Source organism: Struthio camelus, chromosome Z (genome assembly GCF_040807025.1).
Source record: "Struthio camelus isolate bStrCam1 chromosome Z, bStrCam1.hap1, whole genome shotgun sequence".
Taxonomy (NCBI): Eukaryota; Metazoa; Chordata; class Aves; order Struthioniformes; family Struthionidae; genus Struthio; species Struthio camelus.
In genome coordinates, this window is record NC_090982.1 from 38,899,020 (window position 1) to 38,922,105 (window position 23,086).

At 41.4% G+C, this 23,086-nt stretch overlaps 1 protein-coding gene across 8 annotated transcripts in view; it reads right to left on the reverse strand.

Moving 5' to 3' along the window:
• Nucleotides 1-14,780: 14,780 nt before the first annotated feature.
• Nucleotides 14,781-23,086, reverse strand: part of LOC138064840 (GRAM domain-containing protein 2B-like) — a 43,687-nt gene continuing 35,381 nt past the window's right edge. For 4 of the 8 annotated variants that reach the window (XM_068928931.1, XM_068928935.1, XM_068928933.1 and 1 more), the window contains 5 exons: nt 21,731-21,853; nt 21,466-21,556; nt 20,916-21,017; nt 19,000-19,093; nt 14,781-16,005 (listed from right to left, as the gene is read on the reverse strand). In XM_068928931.1, coding sequence (XP_068785032.1) covers nt 15,964-16,005; nt 19,000-19,093; nt 20,916-21,017; nt 21,466-21,556; nt 21,731-21,853 — 452 coding nt within the window. In that variant the 3' untranslated portion in view covers nt 14,781-15,963. The remainder of the gene's footprint in view (nt 16,006-18,999; nt 19,094-20,915; nt 21,018-21,465; nt 21,557-21,730; nt 21,854-23,086) is intronic. The other 4 variants (XM_068928932.1, XM_068928938.1, XM_068928934.1 and 1 more) reach the window with 3 other exon arrangements.

Below are 23,086 nucleotides of genomic sequence, written 5' to 3' on the forward strand. Positions count from 1 at the left end.
TGAGTTGACTAGGTGAATGGCTTTCAGTGAAGCAGGTCGGGGCAGAGCGCCATTTAAAGACTGGCTCCAACTGTGGATTGTAATAGTTTTTTTGGCAAGGATGTAGATGACTATAAACAGTCATGTTTATGATGAAGTAATAAAACTAAAGTAGGCTTAAAGATACTGTAAACACACTCCTCAGTTTCTAGTTTAATTAGGAAAGTCCATTCAGGAGACGGTAAAGAGCATTAGCTGTCATTGGGTTTTCTCACCCAGAGGAAGGCAGTTCGAGTGTTCATAAAATATGTCTGGGAGCTGCTGGTGTGTGCAACAAAATGGAACTTGCGGGTTTAATACAAATGCTGTCGGCAGCTTCCACTGTTGCATAAACTTAATTACCGCTGAGTGTGTAACACCAGTGAATAACAAGTGGTAAATGACACGTGATCAATAATTCATTTGTTAGCACTGTATCGCTTACTGTGAAATGACCTTGATGGAGACAGTCTTGAAAGTAACTTCCTTTCTTTTTGCTATATTCTCTGTAGCCAAAGAAAAATACAAAGTCTACAGTTGTCACTGTAACTTGATAAACAAATATAGCAATTGCGTCTATAATGAATAGTGAAAAATCAGAATTGCAGGCTGTGACCTTTGGTTCTATTGCATCCTATCACAGGCTCAAACAGTAGAGAAAATAGCAGACTGTTGGTAGTGGAACTGTTTTCAGCCAGGTGATGCTACTAGTCAATAGTCGGTCTCAAATTGGATATTTGCAAACAGCCATCCTTCAGTGTGGAGTTTAAAAGAACTTGGAAAGAGCTCACTGTTATCTTTCAGTACTCACAGAACAACCCGTTCATGTTATATCATGCTGTTTTCTTGTGATATTTCCCTTCTTTTAAATCTATGGGTTGTTGCTGGATGGGTTCAAAACCTTGTGATTACCAGAACTCTAATTTGTGCCTCCTGCGTATGTTACTGTATGAGAAATTATACGTGGAGTTGCTGTTTTCAGGACTCACTACCCTACACTAATCCGTTCAAGTCTTCTGCGTTAATCTCAACAGGAGCTATATGTAAATGGGGCGCTACACTAGAGCTCTTTTCCCCGATTCTTTTCTGAATCGTCCATCTCAACGGTGCTGCCTGCGCCAATGTGTTGCGCACGTATGGCACGAGTGTATATTCTTATTGTCCTATGTGGAATGGGACACAAATTGTTAAAATTGGTACACGGGCAAATGACGTAATCACACAGAATTAAATTCCTGAGTAAAAATGATGGATTGGCAAGGACTTTTGCAATGTCTTCTGCTCAGTGTTCTGAAATGTGTATTCTTTGATGTGCAAAACACGCTGTCCTTTGCAACATGCCTAGTGTTTGAAAACTAGTGGATTAATTGAATTCATTTGTTTGCAAATCTCAGTTGCCACTATACTGCTTTTTGCAGTGCTAGGTGTCAAACCTTGTATTTTGAATGTGGTTTTTGCAGGTACCAGATAGAAAGATACAATCTCGTTCACAATATCTCTTTCTCTTGCTAAATTATCAGTCGCCTTTTTTTTTTTTTTTTGGTATCCAATTTACTGCTTTCCTGCAGATAACAGGGAAACGCTTCTGTATTTTGGAGCAGAGACAGTAAGGTGCAGCAAACCATTTCTTTACGTTGTGTTCCTCTCGGTGTCGCTGTTGATCAGAGTAAAGCTTGCTGAAGAGAGGCAGAACGTATTTGTTCTCCAATTCTCTCTTGCACATGAGGTCACCACAGAACAGCTTTACCATTCATTAGGCAGATGTGTAAAACACAAGCCTCTTCTTCTGAATGTCTTTTATATTCCAGCACAGCTGGGAACATTACTTCTTAGCTGGTAATTAAATCCACTTCACTTTGCTTAAGCCTCGGTTGATTAATGCAGTTGTTGTATAAAACATTAACTCCAAAAACCAAAAGAAGAAAAAAAAGTATTTCAGTTCAGTACTCATTGCCAAGGAAGAGCAAACAAATTATTTAATACACGCTTTACCTGGTACCTTACTGTTCTCTGACCTTATGGCTCTGTTTTCCTGCAACCCAATTTTTAAGTTGGGCTGAAGGGAGCAAGCAGTACAAGTTCCTTTTCTGTGTCTTAGAGGAAGGTGTGTCCTTCCACAGCATTAAAGCCTGGAAAGCTGGAAGTTGGTGATAATTGTGGTTTACTTCCCTACCACTATCCCTACAGGTGTCTCAAACCTCCTTAGTAATAGTAATGAAGTTAGCATTGCTGGTTCACTTATTTGGGGAAGTGTTGTTAGCTCAATAGTTTACGTAATGAAATGATAGCAAGCAAGGTTAAAAATAAGAGGCAGAGGAAGAGCAGGGAATGAATTCCAGCTTCTAACTTCTAAGGCTTTTATTTAATCCCCAAACTATGTCTGAGCTCTTATGGTCTCTCACCTTCTGTGCTTTTCAAGAGACTACTCATTGGTCCATGATTTAGACTGGGCGATAATGATATAAACCACTCAGTCCAATGTGGCTGCTGCAATTGAGAAGTGCCTTAGGATGTGCAGCATCCTAAGCATATAACTCTTCTTTGAGTTATGTTTCTTTTAACCTGGTCCTGGAAGCTACTTACCAATGAAACACTTGAGTTTTCATGAGTCACTGATGAAATGCTACATTTTTAACCGCAGTTGCTGGTATTTTAAAAATTGTAACACGTTAGTTGGGCACCATAAGTGTGCAAGATACTCATATAGCTCCCAGAGCGTAAACTTCTTTCTAGCTCATATGCATAAGTATTTGCTTATGATTGTACCTGTTCATGACTCTGGATTAGAGAAACTGCTTGTTCGCATGAATAAGGGATTCTTGTTCACCCCATAAGGAGTAGTAGAGACATCCTTCTCTCAATTTGACCCAAATGGTCTTGATTTGAGGCAGAATAAATAGCAGAGTAAGGTCATGGTGATATTCCATGATATAATATAAGACAAGCTATCATCCTAAGCTTTTTTATGGTATTGGATATTCAGAGGCCGAAAAAACAATGCAAGGATCTTAGCTCAAGGAAATGGCGTATGGGATTAGAGGGTGACAACAAAAGAGACAGTGAGAGGAACTTATGGCAAAAAGAAAGAAGATAGGGATGGAGCGCAAGGTAGAAGATCTAAAAGTGGTCAGTGATCCTAGATGAACCAAGCATTGCCGTTCCAAGGCAGCTTGAGCCACTATTGGCTGCTGTGACCCTGTCTTGCCTGTTATCCCAATTTTATGTCCAAATTTTTTGGTTAGTTGGTTTGTTGATTATTTTTCTATCAACTTAATGCTGCAGTGGCTCCCTGCAGGGTCTGACGAGCAGCAGAGCTGGGCAAGGGAACCCATAGGAAAGCAGCAAGCAGCTGTTGGCATGACTTGGGCTGCCCTGGAGTTGGCTGCACAAAAAGGAGGGGCCTTGAAAGTGAGAATGAGGAACTGGAAGCTACCAGTGAAGGAGATGGTAAAGCCAGGGTGAAAGATGCTGGCAGTATTGCAGAGGAGAAAGAGGACCATGCTTTCAGATGCTCAATAATACATTGGGAATGCTGGGGAGGATGAGGTCGGCCTATGGGAAATGGGGCAGAGTACACAAAAATAGGATAGATGGACAGAGTATGTTTTTGGATGTGTTATAAAGGAATAAAAGGATAAGCGAATAACTGGATAAGTACAGGGAAAGGAGTCAAAAGCTGTTTGCTAACACATTAGGCTGCAATTAGGGTAGATAAAGCATAGATAAACATTCACTATGGGACAATATCATCTTAAACTTCAAAATCTGCTAGAGTTCATTGATTGGAGCATGGATCTGAAAGTAGGGCAGGCCATCAAACTGTTTGCTATGATAGAAAGCAAACAAAAGGCTCTGAGAGCAGAGGAAACATTCTTATTTTGATGCTTGTGTTTGTTTTAACGTTCGCTGAAAAGCTAACCTTGCCAGTAGCTTAGCCTATGTTATTCTATGTTGGGATGTTCCAGCAGGAAATGGTAAATACGAAGCATACTTTGCACAACTCTTTTTAAATGAATTCTTCAAATGACAAAGTTGCTCATTTCTGTAAGTCAAAAGTTAACCTGCCTCTTTGGTGGTTTTTTGAAACTGGGTCAAGAAATCGGCATTTCAGAATCTACTGATGTTTTGCAAAGGTTAAGTGATTTGCTTGGCTCATGATGGTCCTCAGATAAGCAGAAAACATATTTTGACTGAAGGGGTTAAACGACTAAGAAAAGAGAGCAAACTAAGTTCTGGCATAGACCTTTATTACAGCTGATATGACCCAAGTTGGAACAATTCGTTTTTCTCCTAAATAACCTAGAGACAAAAATACGTTTTCTGTGGCATTTCCATGATTTGTATTTGTTTTAATTGTTTCTCTGCTTCATCATTTCATAGCTTCTCGTTCCTCAGTGCTGAGGTGAGATTAGTCAGCCTTTATTTTGTGGGTTGGTAAATCAGTGGAGCAGAGCAGAAAATAATTATGCTCTTCTTTTGTGCTTATTCTGGTTTAGTATGTTTGACTTCAGTAGAATTACCCCAGAATTGTTTTTGCTGAGAGTGGAGAATCTGGAGCTGGATATGTCTCTGCCAGGTTGTTTAATTAATTAGGACTGGAGTTATTAATCCTTGCTGTCTTCCCACAGTGACTGGATGGGTACAGTGAGCATGGCCCAAGTACAAAGTTCTCACATCTTCCTCTCTCTTCTGAACTACCTTTGTTCAGCTTCAGTTTCCTCTAGAGCTCTTCACCAGGAGAGACGGCGGTACAAGGGATATTTTTCTGAAATATGCTATTCTGCTGCTTTAATTTTCTAGGAAATGAGAAAAGAAATAGAAATAGAAATAATAGCTCATTAAGCAAGGCAGAAGGCACAGTGCCTGCTGTTTTATTTGGAGTGCAGAGGCTCACCTAAGCATAGAGATGGATTCCTGTAATGGTACTCGGGCACCTGCTGCTTGAGAACAAATAAGCAGACGCTTGTTTTAGTTTAGTTTTAGAGCTGCTAGATGTCCCTTTCCTACACAATATACGGCAAGTCTTGGAAAGACTGGGAACTGGGAGATGAGAGGCCATGAGTTTCAGTAAGCTAATTTCAGAGGGGGGGTGGTGGTAACTTGGTTGTTCTGCCTTCCTTACAGAGCATTGCTGCCTTTCCCTTTGTTCCTTTTCCCTAGCCAGCATGTTGAAAGGCAGGCTCAGAGCTGCCAGCTGCCCCAGGTACAAACGCGTGCCCTGACAAGGGTAGTAGGCAGAGCTGGAGAGTAAGCAAGTGAGGATGGCCTTCACCTATTTCCTCCCAATTTGCTGTCAGCAGAGTCTGTTGCCAGGCATCGGAGGTACCAGCATCCCTTCTCGGGGACACAGGCTTTTATCAAATAAAGTCCTCATTGCCAGCGAAGCACGGGTGTGACAGCCTGACTGCAGTGGCTCTGAGAAAGACAGTAGTGTGCGCTTGCAGCTGTGCGACAGCCTCGCAAACTGAGAGAAGTCTGCTCTGGCCTAGAAAACATCCAGGAAAATGAGTCTCTCTTTACAGTTACCCATCGCAGTTTTACACGTGGTAAAAACACAGCGGTTTCGGTAACAAGAGAGCTTATTGCACATAGCTGTGGCCAGAGCATTGTAAAGCAGGGTTTTGGCTAGCACATTGGATTAGAGACTGAATAAAGTCTGGATTAAGCTGCCTCCTACCCCTGGTGGTGCCTGCATGCAGCCTATGCTTCTCTGTCTCTGTGCCCTGCTGACCTGCCCAATGCTGAGTAAGCTGCAGTCATGCAGCCTTTGGCTGCCTGATTCAGGGTTTTGCAGAGCCAGGGTGAAGGGATCTCACAAAACCTAGCTATTACTGTTTTCTTTTACAGCCTGGTGGTGGGGAGGTGCAGAAGATGATGATCCCATCCAAGTTCTTTCTTGAATATGGTTAAGCACCACTGAAAGGGAATTATACATCCAAAGCAGCCTCTTGCAGATTTAGCTCTAGGCAGTAAATATGTTTTTACCATGCACATCACCTCCAGCTTCTCCTTCCTCTACCAGACTGGTCAGTCGGATGCTCTAATCCAGGTCAGAGAGGCAGCACAGGTGAAGCAATGCACCTTTGTACACTGTTTAAAACGACCCAGCTGATTTTCCTTGAAGCAGATTACTGCACCACAGGCATAGTGGTGAGTATAGGAAGAAGGAGCACGTGAGCAGGAAGATGGGTAGCAGCAGGAAAGCCTTACTGGCCTTTAACCAAGGCAATTGCTAGCAGGTTGGACATCTGTCACAGCCTGCCATGCTTAAGTGCTTCATGTTACAGAGGTCAGAAATGTGTATGCATATCAAGTGACTCAGGCAACTGTTTGACTAAATCCTTAGCAGTCAGGCAAGGCTATTTTCTTTGTGCTCGTTTTTAATCTCTTCAGGAAAGACATTAGCCACACACCCCTACGAGTAGTACAATAACTAACACTAATGTAGCTGGCCACAAAGGTCCTGTGAGGGGTTGCTCATTGCAAGTGCTAGATAAGTGGAGGAAAGGCAAGTAGTGTTAGTCATCCAAAAATCCCAGCACTCCTGTGGCCCGGTGCATGACACACGTTATTGCTAATCAAGTCCTAGGTTAGCAAATTCCTATTTTAATTTGCTAGCCCTAGGAGAGAAATTTGCATGTTACAAGTCATTTAGAGGACCAAGAAGAACCACTGATCCCAGAACAGAGGGAATCAATGGATATTTTCTTCTGTCCCATTTGCATTTTCTGAACTATGCCCTCACACGATTTTTTGAAGGCCTGCAAGATTTTGGTAGCAAAATTATTGGCCTATTTTTTCCTCAAGTAATCTATATTTGAAGTAGCAGCTTGCAGCAACTTAACTGAGTGCAGCTTCTCTCATGTTGTCATTTGCTCTGCTGCCAAACGGCCGTCAGCGGCTTGAGCTAGAAGCCACTGTTTGCTCAGCCTGTATGCTCCCAGCCACTGCAGCAATTCACATTTAATTTGCCTTATCATGTGTGTTTTGCAATTGCCTGCGGTGCAAAGCAATAAGGAATTGCCCTTGGAGTCCAAATAAAGACCATCACTATATAGAGAGAGTTTTGTCCTTTGGACAATTTCTTGATCCTAAATTGATTAGAGAATCCAGGTTGCTACCGCTTACTTTCTGCTGTAACAAGTTTTCTAGCTTCTTAGTAAGGCTGCCAAAATTTGTACTAGACTGATTAAAGATGTGAGGACAAAGTATGTTGGAGCAAACATCAAGACTTTATTTCAGCTCATAAAAGATCTGCCTTTCCTCTCCTCAAACTGCACATCCTCATTACTCTGTAATGATGCCAAAACTTTTGCAACACTTACTTTACACTTTTAAGCCCAGTATGATTGATAAGCACGCTACAATCTCCCATCATTAGGCTGTGGTTGCTAGCATGTGTACAAGTTAGTTCATTTACAAGATTTTTGTGTCAAGTTCAACCTAGCGAGGAATAGATGGTTCTCTCCTAGAGCATCCACTGTCCCTCGGTGAGTGAGAAGACACGTGCCATGCAGTGAGGAAGGAGGCCATGCGCCCAGAGGCGAACCCCACCGCTCACGGCCCGGCAAGCGGGACCCCCAGTGGGACCAAATGGAAGTGCGTCTCCTCTCCCAGCAGCAGGGACACATACCTTTAAGAGGTGATACCACAGGCAGAAGTAACAACTAGCAGAGGTGGTGAACTGTAGTAGCCAGAGTTCCAAAATTTTCCCAGGCAAGGTACATTATGGAAAGATTTTGTCTGCAGGGGACAGGTGTGGAAATCTTCTATTACTCAGGCCTTTTCCTCTGAGCAGAGCTGGATATGCAAAGCTTCAAGGCAGGAGGGAAAAAATCCCATCCCGCTTGGAGCTTTTCAGGTCCACGCTCCAAAGCGCCTTTCTTGGACATCCCAGAACAGCATGTAAAAATAATTGAGGGGCTTGAGCAGAGTGGCTACTGTACATTCACTGAAGTACTCTTGAGTATATTGTAACAAGTTTTATTGGAAGCTAGTTCAGGGAATTTTAAAAAACCAAAACAAAACAGAGAAGTGTTCTTACTGATAATGACAATACCAGAGGAAGAATCGTCAAAGGAAAAAATGCATGTTTTATGATTTAGACATTAACATCTCCATTTTCCCATGGGATTTGAATGTCTCTGTTTTTGCAATACGTTATCACACACTGTAAAAGAGAGAATAGATGTATTCAGACCGCAATGAATACGCACGCACTGGAAACTAAACTAGCTTAAAGATCTCTCAGTTTGAGAGCTGAAAAAAAGGTATGTTTCAAAAAGAGAGAGAGAAGAAAGGGTCACAAAACAGACTTTAACATGCCATGAATATCCATCTTCATTCTTGTTTACTACTTCTCTTGCTGGGATATTCTGTGTTCAGGCAAAATGATTAAGTAAATAAATATATTTGTGATTATCACTTGTAGGAACATTTTGCATTAATTGTATCTAAAGTGATGAAACTTAAAATTACAGTGATTACTAAAAATGACATACAATATAGGATGAAGTTGTTACTGTATTACCCTAGCGCATTCCCACTCCTCCTCCCCATATTTTTCACCAAATGCAGAAACATAAATGGAATATCTAGTATTAGCTTATAGAGCTTACTATAAGCATTAAGAGATCCAATAACTTAGGGAAAGATTTGTTCCTTAGAGCAGAGGATGGAGTTTTTCAAGAAACAGAAGAAACAGAAGGGAATGGAAAAAGAAAAGTGATAAAAAGAGAAAATAAGAAATGAAGGAGGTAGTCTATGTTTGGAGTTAGTGCCTAGAGACTAATTTCACTTTTCAAGACAAGGAGGAAAAAAATCCAATAAAGCACGTCAGCATGTAACCTTGCTTTTGCAGGAGAAAAATGAATATTGCAGTTAGCTACAGTCCATCTTATTGTGAGGCATACTTGCTGTGACAGACACGCTTCCAACTTTGCTATTACAGGCTCACACCTTTAAAATAAAATCTTTGATTTCAGTAGGTTGAAACTAGTAATACCACTCTGAAATGTAATGCGTCACTGTCCGCTTCCTGAGGGAACACAAACCAAAAAAAATCATGGGACAAATGCAATATTATTTGGTAATCGTATGTTGTTACATATTAAGAGGAATTTCTCTCTTATTTTGACAGTTGAGGGGAGCAACCACAGTTGCATGGAAGCCTTAGCTGATGCAGTAGGCCCATCTCGCCCAGAGCTCTGTCTGTGACACTGGCCAGCAGCGGACCCTCAGGGAAGCGTATAGGTACAAGACAAGCACACAGAGATATTTCCTCAGAGCATTCCAATGCTGTTTCACTTTGCGTGGAATCGAATTACAGAAAACAATAGAGGGGGAAAAAGTAATAAGAGCAGCAGAGTTCCTAGGTATATTCTTTCAGGTGTTGCTCAACAAGCAGTTCTTGATATTAGGCTGCTTTACAGACTCTCCTTCACCTTCAGATAACTGGTAAAAAAAAAAAAAATAACATTTTTGGATGGGTTACCATTTAGCAGATCCACTTTTTGATCCAGATCGTATTGAGCAGCACAAGAAGGGAAATGGAGGTAGAGGACAGATAACAGGCAGCAGTGAGTAACAAAGTAAAGGGCTGCCTGGGATCCAGGTCTGAACACCTTCTTTTCTTCAGTCCTAACCCTAATCCAACTTTCATGCTTTCATGAATTCAAGTAACCCCCAAACCAATAAATGTTTTCATGGGAAGGTTACTCTGATGGTCAAAGAGTGATTTCAGAACCAGAAATGTGTCAAGAGAAGTGTGAAAGATGTGTTCTCACAATCAAGAAGTTTGAGTCTTTAAAAATCAACAACCATCTTCCATCTATCAGTTACAGTAGATCAGAAAGACATGGTTTAGAAAGCTTGACCAATTCCAAATTGTGTAATCTAGATTTTTTTTTTCATGCGAGTTATTAGCTGCATCACTTAAAACTGCTGGGGGAGAGGAGGAGGGGAGGGAATAGCAATCTCTTGGCCCTAGTATTTTAAACCAATTTCACAAAGCATTTATTTTTCAACTAATTCATCCTAGGAGAGAAGGTTCATGATTCATTACATAGGTAGTGGAAATAACTTTTAGTATAAGCTGACTTTCTTCTCACCTTGCTTCCGCTCCAGAATGCAGCCACGTGTGCATACTGGCATGGTAGCAAGCCACAGGTGCTGGAAGGATTCAGAGCTACATTTTGCCCTGCATGCCAGGTCCAGCATGTAAGGTTATAATTAAGTTGCTCATTACTTTTTTCCCATGGAAAGAGCCCTCATCTCTATCTGTCTGTAGATTGTGTGAAAAGCTGATTTTTAATTTCTTACTTGACAGCACACGGGAATGATTTCCCTTTAATCTCCTGCTAAGCACTGGTAAAATGCCTACTCAGTGGAAAATTACCTTATCAATACCATTAAGTAAGAACAGCAGTTGAAGAGGCCTTTATTGTACAGCCCAACCCCCAGGCTACCTGCATTGCCAAAGACTATTAAATCCTTGTTAGGAAGTTTAACATGGAATATTATTCTTTCAAAACAGGATGCACTTCCTACCTCATCATGCGTCATGACTTGAGCTTGCTGTTTGTAATATAAAGCCTAGAAAAGGCTAAGGTGATCTTTTCAACTTTAAGAACATAATGAGCTTTTAAGCGGTATCCAAATCAACTCAGTACAGAAGTTCACAAGGCAAGCAGGTCACATACGCAATAGAAACATATTGGCACAGGCTCCACACCTGATACTGGGGAAAAATTGCTGTCTAAACTGAATTCACAGAGGCCAGCAACTGCCAAGCCTAGTCAGTAGAAAACTTACACGGAGGGCACTAATTTTGAGGAGGCTCTTCTCAAGGACCTAATTTCTTTCTAAGTGTTTCAGCGCAGATGCCTACTTGGTAAACAGACGTTCAGCTCAGGGTAGTTTCTCCTTCCTGTCAAGGATTACAATGGTGAAACAGGTTTGGACCTTCCAGGGAGGGAAGTTTTTGGCATAAATCCTGCCCTGTATTGGGCAGGGCGGGGAGGGAAGCATAATACAAAGCAGCTGTAGCTTCAGTAGGAGATACTGGGAATATTTTTCTACTCTTTGTAGGTATTATAAGCACAAGCCTAGGGAATGCTTCATTAACATACAACTGCCTTGAATTTCTGCTCAAAGTCTCCTTGCTACCATGCTGCAGCCTGACCACTTGCATGTAAATTGTAATGGAGCTGACAGCAGATACACAGAAGATAGTTATAGAAAAGCTTCTGATGGGGTTATAGAAAAGCTTCAGTTATACCAATCCTGTTGGTATACTCTGAGAGCACTTACCTAATCAGTTCCTTCTTGGGACCATGCCCTTTGAAGGGTGTCCTGTCATGGCAGCTGTAGACAAGGGCTCTTAACCATGTTGCCATAAGGCAAGTTACCTAAATCCTTTTAGATTTAATCCAAGCTGAGCAGGCACAGTATCACTGGCCAGTTTGGCTAAACGGAAACTTGAGGGTCAGTAAGAACCATCAAGAGGAGGAAGCAGAAAGTCTAAACACCAGCTAATTCTGCCTACATTTTGGATAGGAATTGTTTCAGGCATCACAACATCTTGTAGAAGCTCAGGGAATAAACTCTTGTGAGTGCTAGTTCTTTTATATAACCCTAAAGTTGATCTTCCTGACTCAGCGCACGTAGCCTACGCTGTTGAGTTATAATGATTTGACTGATTATTTAAAACCCAAGGAGGCTATTGATAAACAGGGAATAACTTAAGAGGCAAATAAATGAAACTTATTGCCGTATTTTGTTGTGGCTATTAGCTAAGCAATAGGCCATCATGAAGCTCCACATTTATAAAGTCAGACTACATTGACTTTATAGCCCAGGACAGCAGAAAACTTCTGTAAAGTCTCATTACATGCAACAACTTTTAGCTAAAAAGTTTCACAGAGTTCAAACAATATACCTAGAAGTACCAAATGAGATTAGTCCATTTTTGCACTTGAGCAAATTGGCATGTCAAAGACTCGGCTATTTTCACCAAGCAAACTGAAAGCAGGTGCTGGCAAAAAATCCTTTCAAACGAGGTTATTGAAGTTATCCCTCTACTGTTTATAAAAGCATACGCTCAGGCACTGAGCACAAAAGAAACTGTTTGCTTAGTTCTCTATATAAATAGCCAGCTTTTTCATCATCTTTATTGCATGTCACACCTGCTCGGTAAATGTGAAACCTCCTGTGTTCTCAGGAGTGACACCTCACTAGCAGCTGCAGTTGAACTATCCCAGCGATAGCCATCAAAGGCCAGGCTAGCACCAACTTGGAGCTTCATTTAGTGTTCATCAGCTGACTGTGAGCTGGAAGCTTAGAAATGAGAGCACAAGGGAAATCATAGGCATAGCAGGAAGTGAAGAGCATTACTACACAACTGCATAAGGATTCAGGTGAAAGCAGTGATGGTATCAAAAAAATCAGACAAATACACACACACCCTTTGACTTTTCTGCAAATGCTAACAGGAAGTTATTGCAGTTCACACTCTGCTGAAAGGGGACTTCTCATCCTCCCACCCCTTCCTTGGAGTATTTGCTGCTGCTGCTGCTTCCTTCTTACCAGCAGTAGCAGAAAACTGAATCCCTCCTCTCCACTCCCCCACCAGTTCAGCGGGCTAATTTAGCAGAAAACTAACCCAGCAGCTCTCCTGCTCACTCCCCCCAACAGAATCCATGATACTTGTTTTCCTCCCTCCTTTCTCCTATTTGTGCAGATGCACAAGAAAATAGGTGGGAAGGCAGAAGAGGAAAGAGAGGTAGAAGGACCCTTCCTACCCTAGCAGGAGCCTGAAGGTAGAAGAATTCCTATATAATCAGAAAACCTTAACATACTCCAGTGTTCCCTCCTCCGCCCTTCTCCCAGGGACCTAACATTTGGTCTAGTTCATACTAGTGAGGTGGAGAAAAAGCACTTCTAAATATTCTCACCACGCAAATACCTGGCCACTCAAGTTGTTGGATATTCTCAGCATGTGCTGTGGAAAAGTTAGGTCTCACCTACAACGCCCACTCACAGAACCAGAGAGTCTTGGCAGTTACTTCCAAAATCATTTTCTTATGAGATGGAGAATATCAAGCAGCTGTTTTGTTTTCTTAGAACAAGAACTCACGTTAACTGAAGACACTTGGACTAAGCCTGTTGAGAAGAAAAAATGAGGTCAGCAACTGCACCGAGGGGGGAAAAAAAAGCATTAGTGATATGCTCCTGTTGCCTTCCCTAAACCTGCAGCTTCAAAGTGCTTTGCCAGGACTTAGCAGTACTGGATGCTTCGCAGCTGCTGAAGCTCAGTCCTCATCTTTTCCAGCCTGTAAGCTGCTAGGGACAACAGGCAGATACAATTAAAAAGACTTTTTAGTCAGCTCTCCAGTTGGTACAGCAAATTAGTAGTTAGAAACATTGTATGTGTTAAACATTTGGTGTAGGTTGACTTCCCCAAAGTTGCACATCTTTCCCCAACTAGCACTTAATCCTCAAAGGCCAGCAAGACTGCTCCTGTGGCCTTTCTTTGTACCAGCTCAGAGGCAGGGAGGGAAGAAGCCCCCAACTCCTTGCTTTCCTCCCACAGTTGGAGCAGCTTTTCCTTGCTTGTCACTGCTGTTGGCACATCCTTCCCTCCAAGCAGGACTAAGGCAAAAGACTGCTGGGCTCAAACCACACTTTTAAACTTTACTCCCACAAGGTGTTGTGCGGTCTCTGTCTCCCAGTTTGGGAGAGGTATCATATATTGCCAGCCATTCTGAACAGTGCTAAATCCTTGAGGCCATCCTCATCCTACTTCTAGGAAAATGAGGAGGGTACGAACCAAGGCTGAGAAAATGCAGCCACATGAAACGAGCTCTGAGGTGAACACAGAGCCACAGGCTCCAACAGCCACATAGCAATGATCCCCAGTTGTGGGCAACTTGCTTCTCCTCCCTTGAAAAGACTTTCACCTTTGTCCAGAGTCAGGGCGCCTGGCACACTGCCATGCAGGCTAAAGGGCACTCATCTACCTTGGATTACTTGCTCACTCACTCTTGCTATTACTCTGTTTACTGATGGCTAATGATAGGGGTTCAGCCTTTACTTCCTAAAGTACCTGCCAAATGTTCTCCCTCCATCTGTTTTGTTAGAGTAAAGCACCATCCTCACTGATGTAGCAGAGTAACAGGCCGATTGGTTCAGCTGGTGGACAGTCAAGATTCCCTGACAGGTTCCCTTGACAGAGAGGATACGTGGCCTCACTTTTTAAAGTGCCATAAAAAAAGCCTACATATTTGTTATTAAAAGAAATATTAAAAGGAAGGAAGTAGAGAAGGAGGACGAGGTAAGAGTCCAGAAAGTTGTACAAGCTATGGAACTAACAGAAGACAATGAGGGCAAAGTATGGAAAAGAAAAGACAGCTTTTTCAACTGTTTTCTTGGAAAAACATGAATACTCCAGTAATCCCAAGCTGGCTGAGAAAGGAAGGAGAGAGACTGTAAGAGGAAGAACAGTCAAGTCTGCTTGAGTTCATAGGGAATGTGAGTAACTCCAGGAGGCAAGCTTGCTCCTACTGGTCCGTCTCCGCAGTCTGGGAAGGTATAGAGTATAGCTGGGTAAAAGCAAGCATTAGCAGAAAGCTGTTCCTGCCTGCTGGAACAGCCAAGCTTTGTACTGTGAGGTATAAGCCTGCTCGGATCCCAAGTATCACATTTCACTAAAATAGATGGAATTGGGTTGACCCAAATCAAAGTAATTCCCGAGTCATTTGTTTTACAAAAAACGGTTTATTTAAACAAAAGATACATTTCACAGAAATGGTTGTAGAATGCATAGCATATAAAAACAATGCTGTTATTTTACAGATACTAATTGATAATAATCCTAAATATTGCTTTTTAAAACTAACTAGCCTGCTTGGTGATTCAGAAAGCTAAAAATCAGCAGTTATCCCATCTCAGGCACTGTGAAAACAATAAAGCAGGCATCCACATTCTTTCATTCACTCTACTGAAACTCTTTCTAATGCTACATCACTAATTCACCAGTTCCTATTATGTGGAAACATCCAGTCTCTGGAGTCACAGACAAGGACTAGATGTCCCTTAACTGGAACGTGAATTGCACTCGCTCAGCCAACCAAGACTTCATGTAACTCTGGGAAATGCTGACTGCAGCTCTTAGCACAGAGTAACTTAATGGAGAGACTGTATGAGTGGACAGAAAATGTAGCAGCTTTTCTAAGCTGTGCAGATACGTCACAGCCAGACTGCTAACTACAAGTAGTTTGATTGTTAAGTTGGTGCGTCTGTACTTATCTCAAGCTTGACTTCAATGGAAATTGAATACTCAGTAGCAACAGACCTCACCTTCAGCAGTGATGCAGTGCCACAGACAGTAGAATTGAGCCTATTTACAGCACCTGAGAACTAAGCACATATTGAACACTCAGCACCCCGTAGAATTAAATCCAGAGACGTCTGTTCCCCAATCTTTGGGATGCTAGGTCTGAAAGGCATGAAAACCAAGAGCACAGCATTGATTTAGAGCCACAGTTGTGAGACAGATACCTAGCTCATTCACACAACATACTTTTGCACATGATGGGTCAACGACTGAAATTCTTCCCATTTATGCTTGTATGACAAAGGACAGAAAAAGAGATGCTGAGGTAAATGCAGTTACACCAGGTTTACAGTGGTGTAAAGCAAGTCTAGAATCAAACAAGCTATAAAACCCATTATTTTGTACATCAATAGAGAAGAAAACTTATTTTCAAAATATATGTAATTCCTCAAGAATAGACTGTCTTTCTACATTATGAAATGTGATATACAGTAGTTAACTTGGCTTGGATCAAAAATAAGAAGCTTGAGCTCTGGCCAGCAGAGCTCTTTTGGAACTGTTTGTCAGGAGCAGAAGACAGAGGTCTGAAGCAGTCCAAGAACATCAACATTTCATTCACCATCTTCAAGCAGTCTTTGTAAGTTGTTCTGTATCTTAGGAAAAGAGACAAAAAACAATTGGGAGGCAGGAAGTGTCATACTGCATTAAAAAAAACCAAACACGCACCAAGATGCACTCTTTTCAGTACTCTCTCTGTAGGCATTCTGTCACAGCTATTTATGCCCACAGTATGCGTGTTAAATGCTTCCTGTGCTAGGGTCAAAGAAAACATCTAGATGCAATCAGCCCGCAGCCTGCCTAGCTGAGCAACTGAAATCAAGGTGATGTAGCTTATGATTATCTCCTGCAATCTCCCCTTGTAGATCCTTCTCTTCCTTAGGCATGAGAGAGTGGTAGAGACACAAAAAAAAAAAAAAAAAAAAAAAAAACCCAACCCACACACAGCACCCCAAAACACCAGAAGCCATACACCCTAGAGTTATAAAGAGACAGATAAAACCCCCTAGTATTTTAGACCTGATGGAACCTCGATAAAAGACTCAAACTTCAAAAATCACAACTTTTAGGTTTAAGTGGGTAATTCAAGTAGTTTTACAACAGCTTCAACTACACAGGCTACGACCTGTGTGCAGCAACATAGGCTCTTCTCATGAGCAAGCATATTGCATGTGCCAGATTTAGTGCACTGACTGTCAGTTACTCACTTTCTCTCAATTCAGCTGAAGGCAATGCCAGCCAGGCAGTCACATCCTCAGGATAATTTGCACAGATCTGTTTTACACAGCCCATTTCTCCCCCTCCATCCCCCTGTCCCTAAAAGCAGGGGGAAAGGGATACAGCAGGCCACATCCCATAGCACGTGTTCTGTGTCTCAGTAACTAGCCATCACTGTCTACAGAAGGTTTAGTTGCAGCTACTTTCAGACTTTCAAGTTACTTGAGGAGCTATTGTACTTTGTGTTCAAGGATGCCATTTCTTAATTCTGTGTCATGACTTCTAGCCAGATGCACATCTTTTCCAAGACAGACATTTGGGAGAAATGAGAACAGTAAGAAGCAGCTAATTTTATAAGCCTCAATCAACTCTTACACATACATTTCTCATTAAATACATTAGGATAAGGGAAGAAGTCACATTAAGGCCACATTCCGTCTTCTCCAGTTTAACCCTTCACCCAGTTCATTTTAACAACGTAAAATGATGATGCCTGTCAAAAAAGCAAACCCCAAACAAAAACCCACTCAAATGCCAAAGCAATGTTCTACTAAGCCATGGAAGTGCCTTGGTTCCAAGTATGGAGTACAGCTGGTAAAAATCACAAGGTCACACTGAAAGAGTCATTGCAACGTAATTTTGTACTGAACATTTGTTAATTGGAGAGTAATAGGTAGTTTTTAACCCAGATCATTATAGTGCTCTAGTTTTCAATGCTGCAGTGGTGCAGGAGGGGAGGGAGAGAGAAGGCAAGTTATGCTAAACAAACTCTCATGTTAGCTTTACTGCTGAAGCCAGTCACTAACACTTTTCACTAAGACATTAGACACAGGTACAGTGATTGCAGTAGCTTTGCTCAGAGAACATAAGGCTGTTAGAGTCTTAGATTTCTACCAGTTTTGCAGTACAAGGGTAGGGGCAGGCATACTGTTTAACCACCACTGATCCAGATTAGACAGGACCAGGATGTGGTAATAAGCAGCTATAGGCAATATCCATTTAACTTAGATCACCAGCAGTTGATAGTGCCTAGAATATCTCGCAAAGACAAACTAAGACTTATTTAAGGGTTCAATTCTTTGGACACTAACCGAGCAAAGCGCATGGCTTAAGTCCCTGTAATTCAGGACAGAAGGCCACTTCTCTGGGAACAGCTGAAAGTTACTACCATCCAGCTGCCTTTCGTTGCATCTCCCAGCAGAGACTATATAAGGGACTGTGACCGGGCTTAGCCCTGCTGCAAAAGGCTGGCTAGCTTCCCACTGAAATGAACATCTCCCATGAACCATCCTGCCAGCTGAGGGCTTGACCTAGGCAGCCGGAAGGCAGTAATCCCTTAAATGGCGTAATTTGGCTAAAGATAGTATCTGGCAATCACGTGGTAAGCATTTTTTCCTCACATTCATATTGTTATTATCCAGAGCATAGAGAGCTGTTATGTCAGTGTTACTCCACGTTTCCATAGACAATGGGTTGGTGGTGAAGGGAAGGATTCCCATTTGATTTTTGGCAGAGCCATGAAATCTCTGCAGCACAGTAAACAGTGATATTATATAATCTTAGCCTCATGCAATTTGAGAAATTTGCTTTGGGAGAAACAGGTATTGAAAGACCTTGGCAAGCACTCAGTTTTAGAAACGGAGGCAAAAATATCCCACATGATTTAAGTGCATAGCAATTCAAATAACTATTTTTAATCCACTGATCCTTTTTTCATGCTTGGCCAGTGGCACCCTCTCCTCCCCAAAACTTCTGGGTATGTTTGACACCTAAAGTAGAAATAAGGCTTCCCACCCACTCTTGTTTTGAGTAGGTATCCAGCTCAAGTGCATTTAGTTTTGTGATTAGAGAATGACAAAAAATAAAGGCCAGTTACAGGGAATCACACAGCTGGCACAGCAGCGTTTGTGTTACTGAAGAGAAACAGGCAGATGCCAGCCACTCTGTATGGAGAGGCTGACTACATATGAAAACCCCATCCTTTAAAAGCAGAAAAACCCCACACCCACAAATAAACCAACGCCACACACAGGAAATGTCATCAAATAATAATAAAAAAAGCTAAGTTCAAATCCTTAGCCTTGGTGGACCACAATCAAGATGATTAAATGCAGTCATCACCCCTTAAGTGTCCAGTTTACTAGCACTCCTGGTCTTAAGCCTCAGCCTGTCATAAGAGGAAAAACTTTCACATGTATCAGTGCCTGTATGTGGGCTAACTTACAGTCCAATAACAGCATTTCTGGTAGGAAAACATGCTGCTCCTGGTATCAGATCTAGAAGTCATTCAGCACTTTTCAGTGTGAGGAATTGTAGAAATTTTGCAAGAACCTGATTAGTGTTTCAGCATTTGACTCATATCATAAAGTTACCTTTTCCAGTTTTATAAGATTAGCAGTTAACTCATCACAGAGGGCATCAGCATTAATTTGCAGATGAGATCCCAAACCTTGGCGCGCTGGTCGTCTGTCAAACAAAAGGAAGCAAGTGTGAGGAAAATGAAAAGAGGAAAAACACAGCAGAGATGCATGTAGAAATACTTTAAATGGTAACATTGTGAACTCTACTTGTTTACAGAAACACACGCCTAAGTCACTCTTGACTACATTCTTTGGGAGGTCTCATTCTCCAGAAGTTTGGATGGAAAACTTTACAGCTATTCCTACTAGTAGTAAGTTGAAAAGTTACGTAAGTTCCCCATGTCTTGTGACTTAGAGGAAACCAAAAAGCCCAACCCCTTGACACTGTAAAAGGGCACATGAGATCATCCTCTGTCTCGTACTGTTTGGGATCAGAATGATAAAAAACAGGAGATTCCTGTTAGTAAAACAGTGCTTCAGAAGAGGGCCACAGTATCCTGTTAATCAAAATAGGACAGAAGTGGGAAAATAGATTTTAACATTGCCTCCTATTAGACAGGTTTACCCTTCTCCCTGCACTGTAATAAAATATACATGCAAGCCTGTTTCAGATAAAGAACCACTTCCCTCCTGTTTCTTTAAATTGGATATCAAGAGCCTAGCTCTGCCCTCTGGCATATACGCGCAAGCGCTGTCCACACAATATAGCCGAGAGCAACTGGATCCTAAGCAGCACAGTGGTAGCTTAACATGACTGAGAGCATGTCATCAGAGTGGCCTATCTGTCACACAGATGGATTGTTGACCTTACTGAAGAACTTGCAGCAAGTTTGAAACACTTAGTGGGCAACTGCACCTAGCCTGGGTACAGCTCTAGCTTGAATTTTATTTTTCTCCTTGGTTTTCAAAGTGGTGCTTTTCCAGCTGGCTGGCTGTGTCAACATTCCCACTATGTGTGGCTGCAGGTCTTGTAATGAAACTTGCACAAAAAGCTTTAAGCTATGTTTTTCAGAGCAGCTCAGAAAATATCAGTTACAAGAAGCAGAAGAGTCAACTCAAAATTTAACGCTAAAGCAACTGGTTAGTTTTCTCAGCAAGCGTCCCAACTCAAAATTCAATGCTAAAGCAACTGGTTAGTTTTCTCAGCAAGCGTCCAGCTGAACTATATTCCGTCCTAGGAAAAGAGTAAGAAGCTGGTACAACTTACAGTGGCATATTTCTGTATGCCTCTGCGCTACCTGTTTGTGGATTTCCTGTCCGTACAACATGGAGAAAAAGAAAAAAGGGGGGGGGAGGGGGGATGCGCAGATTCACACCTGTGACTTGGGCTCTGCCCACAGCTACAGAATGGAACTATCAAATAAGCACTGGGAGACATCTAAGAAAACATCAGCAGTCCTACGTTGCTCCCTCCTCAGTCTTCCTGGGCACTAAGAGGATCTTGACTTTTCACAAGCAACTCGAGTATTTCTTATGTGCTGTGAGTCAACATGAGAACTTTTTTTTCAATTTTAGTGAGACAGGACATCAATTTCTAGAAAGAACATAGGTAGCCCAAAGTTTTAGAAAACATTATACAAGCAAGGTAGATTAACTAGCCTGAAGATTATGAAGTGGTTGCTATCATCTGAAGCTAATCAAGTGACATTAAAGACAGAAGTTATATCCCCCGCCCCAAATCATTTTTCTGAAAAGGAGCTCATTTCAGTAGTTAACTTCATGAAGTTACAGCTATCTGAAACATGCTGATGGCAGTCATTTAGTACAAGCGTGATGTGTTGTGGTCTAAGTCTCAAACAGAAAGCTATTAGATGTGGCTAGTACAGATATCAAGCATCACGAGGGTTTCTGAAGAACGTTAGATGAGCGTGACAGATAATGGGAAAAAAAAAGTTCTTTAAAAATAATTTTACAGAGGGTATTCTTACTCCTTAACATGCGAGTCAAAGGATGTCATGGAAATAAGACGTTCCTCTAGGACATTGATTTTGTATCTCATGTAGAAGGTAGAAAATATTAATACACAGACACTGTAAGAGAAGAAAAATAAGGTATGTCAGCTGAGTTCGTAAGGACACGGAAGCTTGAGACGTACCTGACAAGCTCAACCGTAAAGGCCACTTAAATAATATTGGTACCTGTATTGCAAAGATGTCATTCTTAAAAACACCTCAGGAATACAGTTCAGTGGCACTCAGGCAGCTCTGAAAGTCTCAGCTGTGTAGTACTGCTTTGTTTAATGCCACTTAGAATGAACTTGCAAGTAGTTAAACTCTTTAACATTCCCCCAAAATACCCTTTGCTTCTGCAAGTTAAAGGTTCGTTAAGCCTGCCCTGGCATTTCTACTTCTGGAAAGTATGAAGGCCACAATCCCCCTCAGTCTCCTCTTTTTCAAGTGAGACTTAGATAGTATTAATCTATGTAAATATAAGAAAATCCTAATATTTTGACAGTCTTGGTATTAATTGTTCACTTACAGAACTGCATAGAATATAAGTATTTGGTTCAGAGATAAAAGGTTCTGAGACTTCACTTTGTGGAAGAACCTGAAGGCTTCAGAATGACCTGCTAGAAAAAGAACAAAGCGTCATTTTAATCAAAGCAGACCAAAGCAGACAAATGGTGTTAGGAAGCATGCAACAAATTACATGAACAGAAGGAAAGATTGCCCATAGCTAATGTGAACTAACACATCTATGTGGACTTAACTAACCAGCTGAAGATCTTCCCTTGATTCCTTACCATTTCGAGGAGTGTTCCTGGCTTTTCCTTCAGGTACACGCTTACTGTGTACATCTGAACGGACGGACTTTGCCTCAGTCTTGGAAACTTTCAAGTGGGTCTGTGTCTCAACAACATGAAAATCTGTCAAAAGCAACAGTTTTAATAAAGCTGAAATATGAAATCAAAGGAAGCTAAAAGTAAGTCTGTAAACAGACACAAAAGTCATCTCAAAAGGACTGAACGTGCTGCAGTGATGATGCCAAGCAACTTCAATGACTTCACATGGAGATACCAAATTGTTACTTTAAAAAGAAAATTGTAGTTCCAGTTCCTGACATTTTATGCAAAAGACATCCAGGTGAGATAGGACAGAAAAATCCAGTCACATTCCGTTTTATTTACTTGTTTTGTTGTTTTGCCTTGCATATCTAGGACCGTCGCCGTGATGAAAAAAAAACAGAATTACAACTGACGGGTTTCCCCCAGCTCATTTCTTTTCTTAGGGAGATATTTTTAGCTGAGTATTTTTTGGAGGGAAAAGAAGATAGAAAGGCTTGAAGTAGTTATTAGCCTTAAGGAAGCAAGACAGCAAGTTAGATAATTATTCAGAAGTGTTAATTTAGCAAGTAATGTCAGCATAATTTAGTTATTGCTCTGCAAACACCAACAAATTATTATATAGACCCAGTATATACCAAGGACAAATGAAAGCAAATAACCCCAAATCATAGAGCTGAACAAAAGACATGGGAAAAAAGATTAAGAAAGAACGAACCCAACTAAAAACTGCTATTTAAGAAAGAGAGGATTGATAATGTTTGGACAAGCTTCTAATATAGAAGTTTTTTTATAGTCAAGATAGAACCTGAAGTAATAAAATACCAACATGTTAGTGTGTATTAACATATTAAATGGAATAATACCCTAGGATCTTGCTGCTAATGACATTCAGTATGTGCCACAAAACAAGTTCTGCCATATTTCTGAACTCATATGCCATGTCTTTCTGCGTAGCATGATGGCAGAGCAGGTGAAGAATTTGAGCTATTTAAAACTACAGTCACGTTAAAAATGTCAGTTTGGACAAGATCTTCAAGTGTCTTAAGGACTGCAAAGACCAAAACAAAAAACCCCCAAACAGATAAAAGATAACTTTTCCTGATGATCAAAACCCACCTCTACGTAAAGTTGTTTAAATGGATTAGAAGTTACACTGTGACTTGAATTACTCTTTAATAGTTTATTTCATCTTTAAAGGATGAACATCTCTCACATTACATCTCTGCTGGCATTAGTGATAGGGTAAAACCCCTGGGATGGTAGGGAGCAGACAGAGCATGCATAAGCAACTGGGAGCAGCAGTGACATGAACCA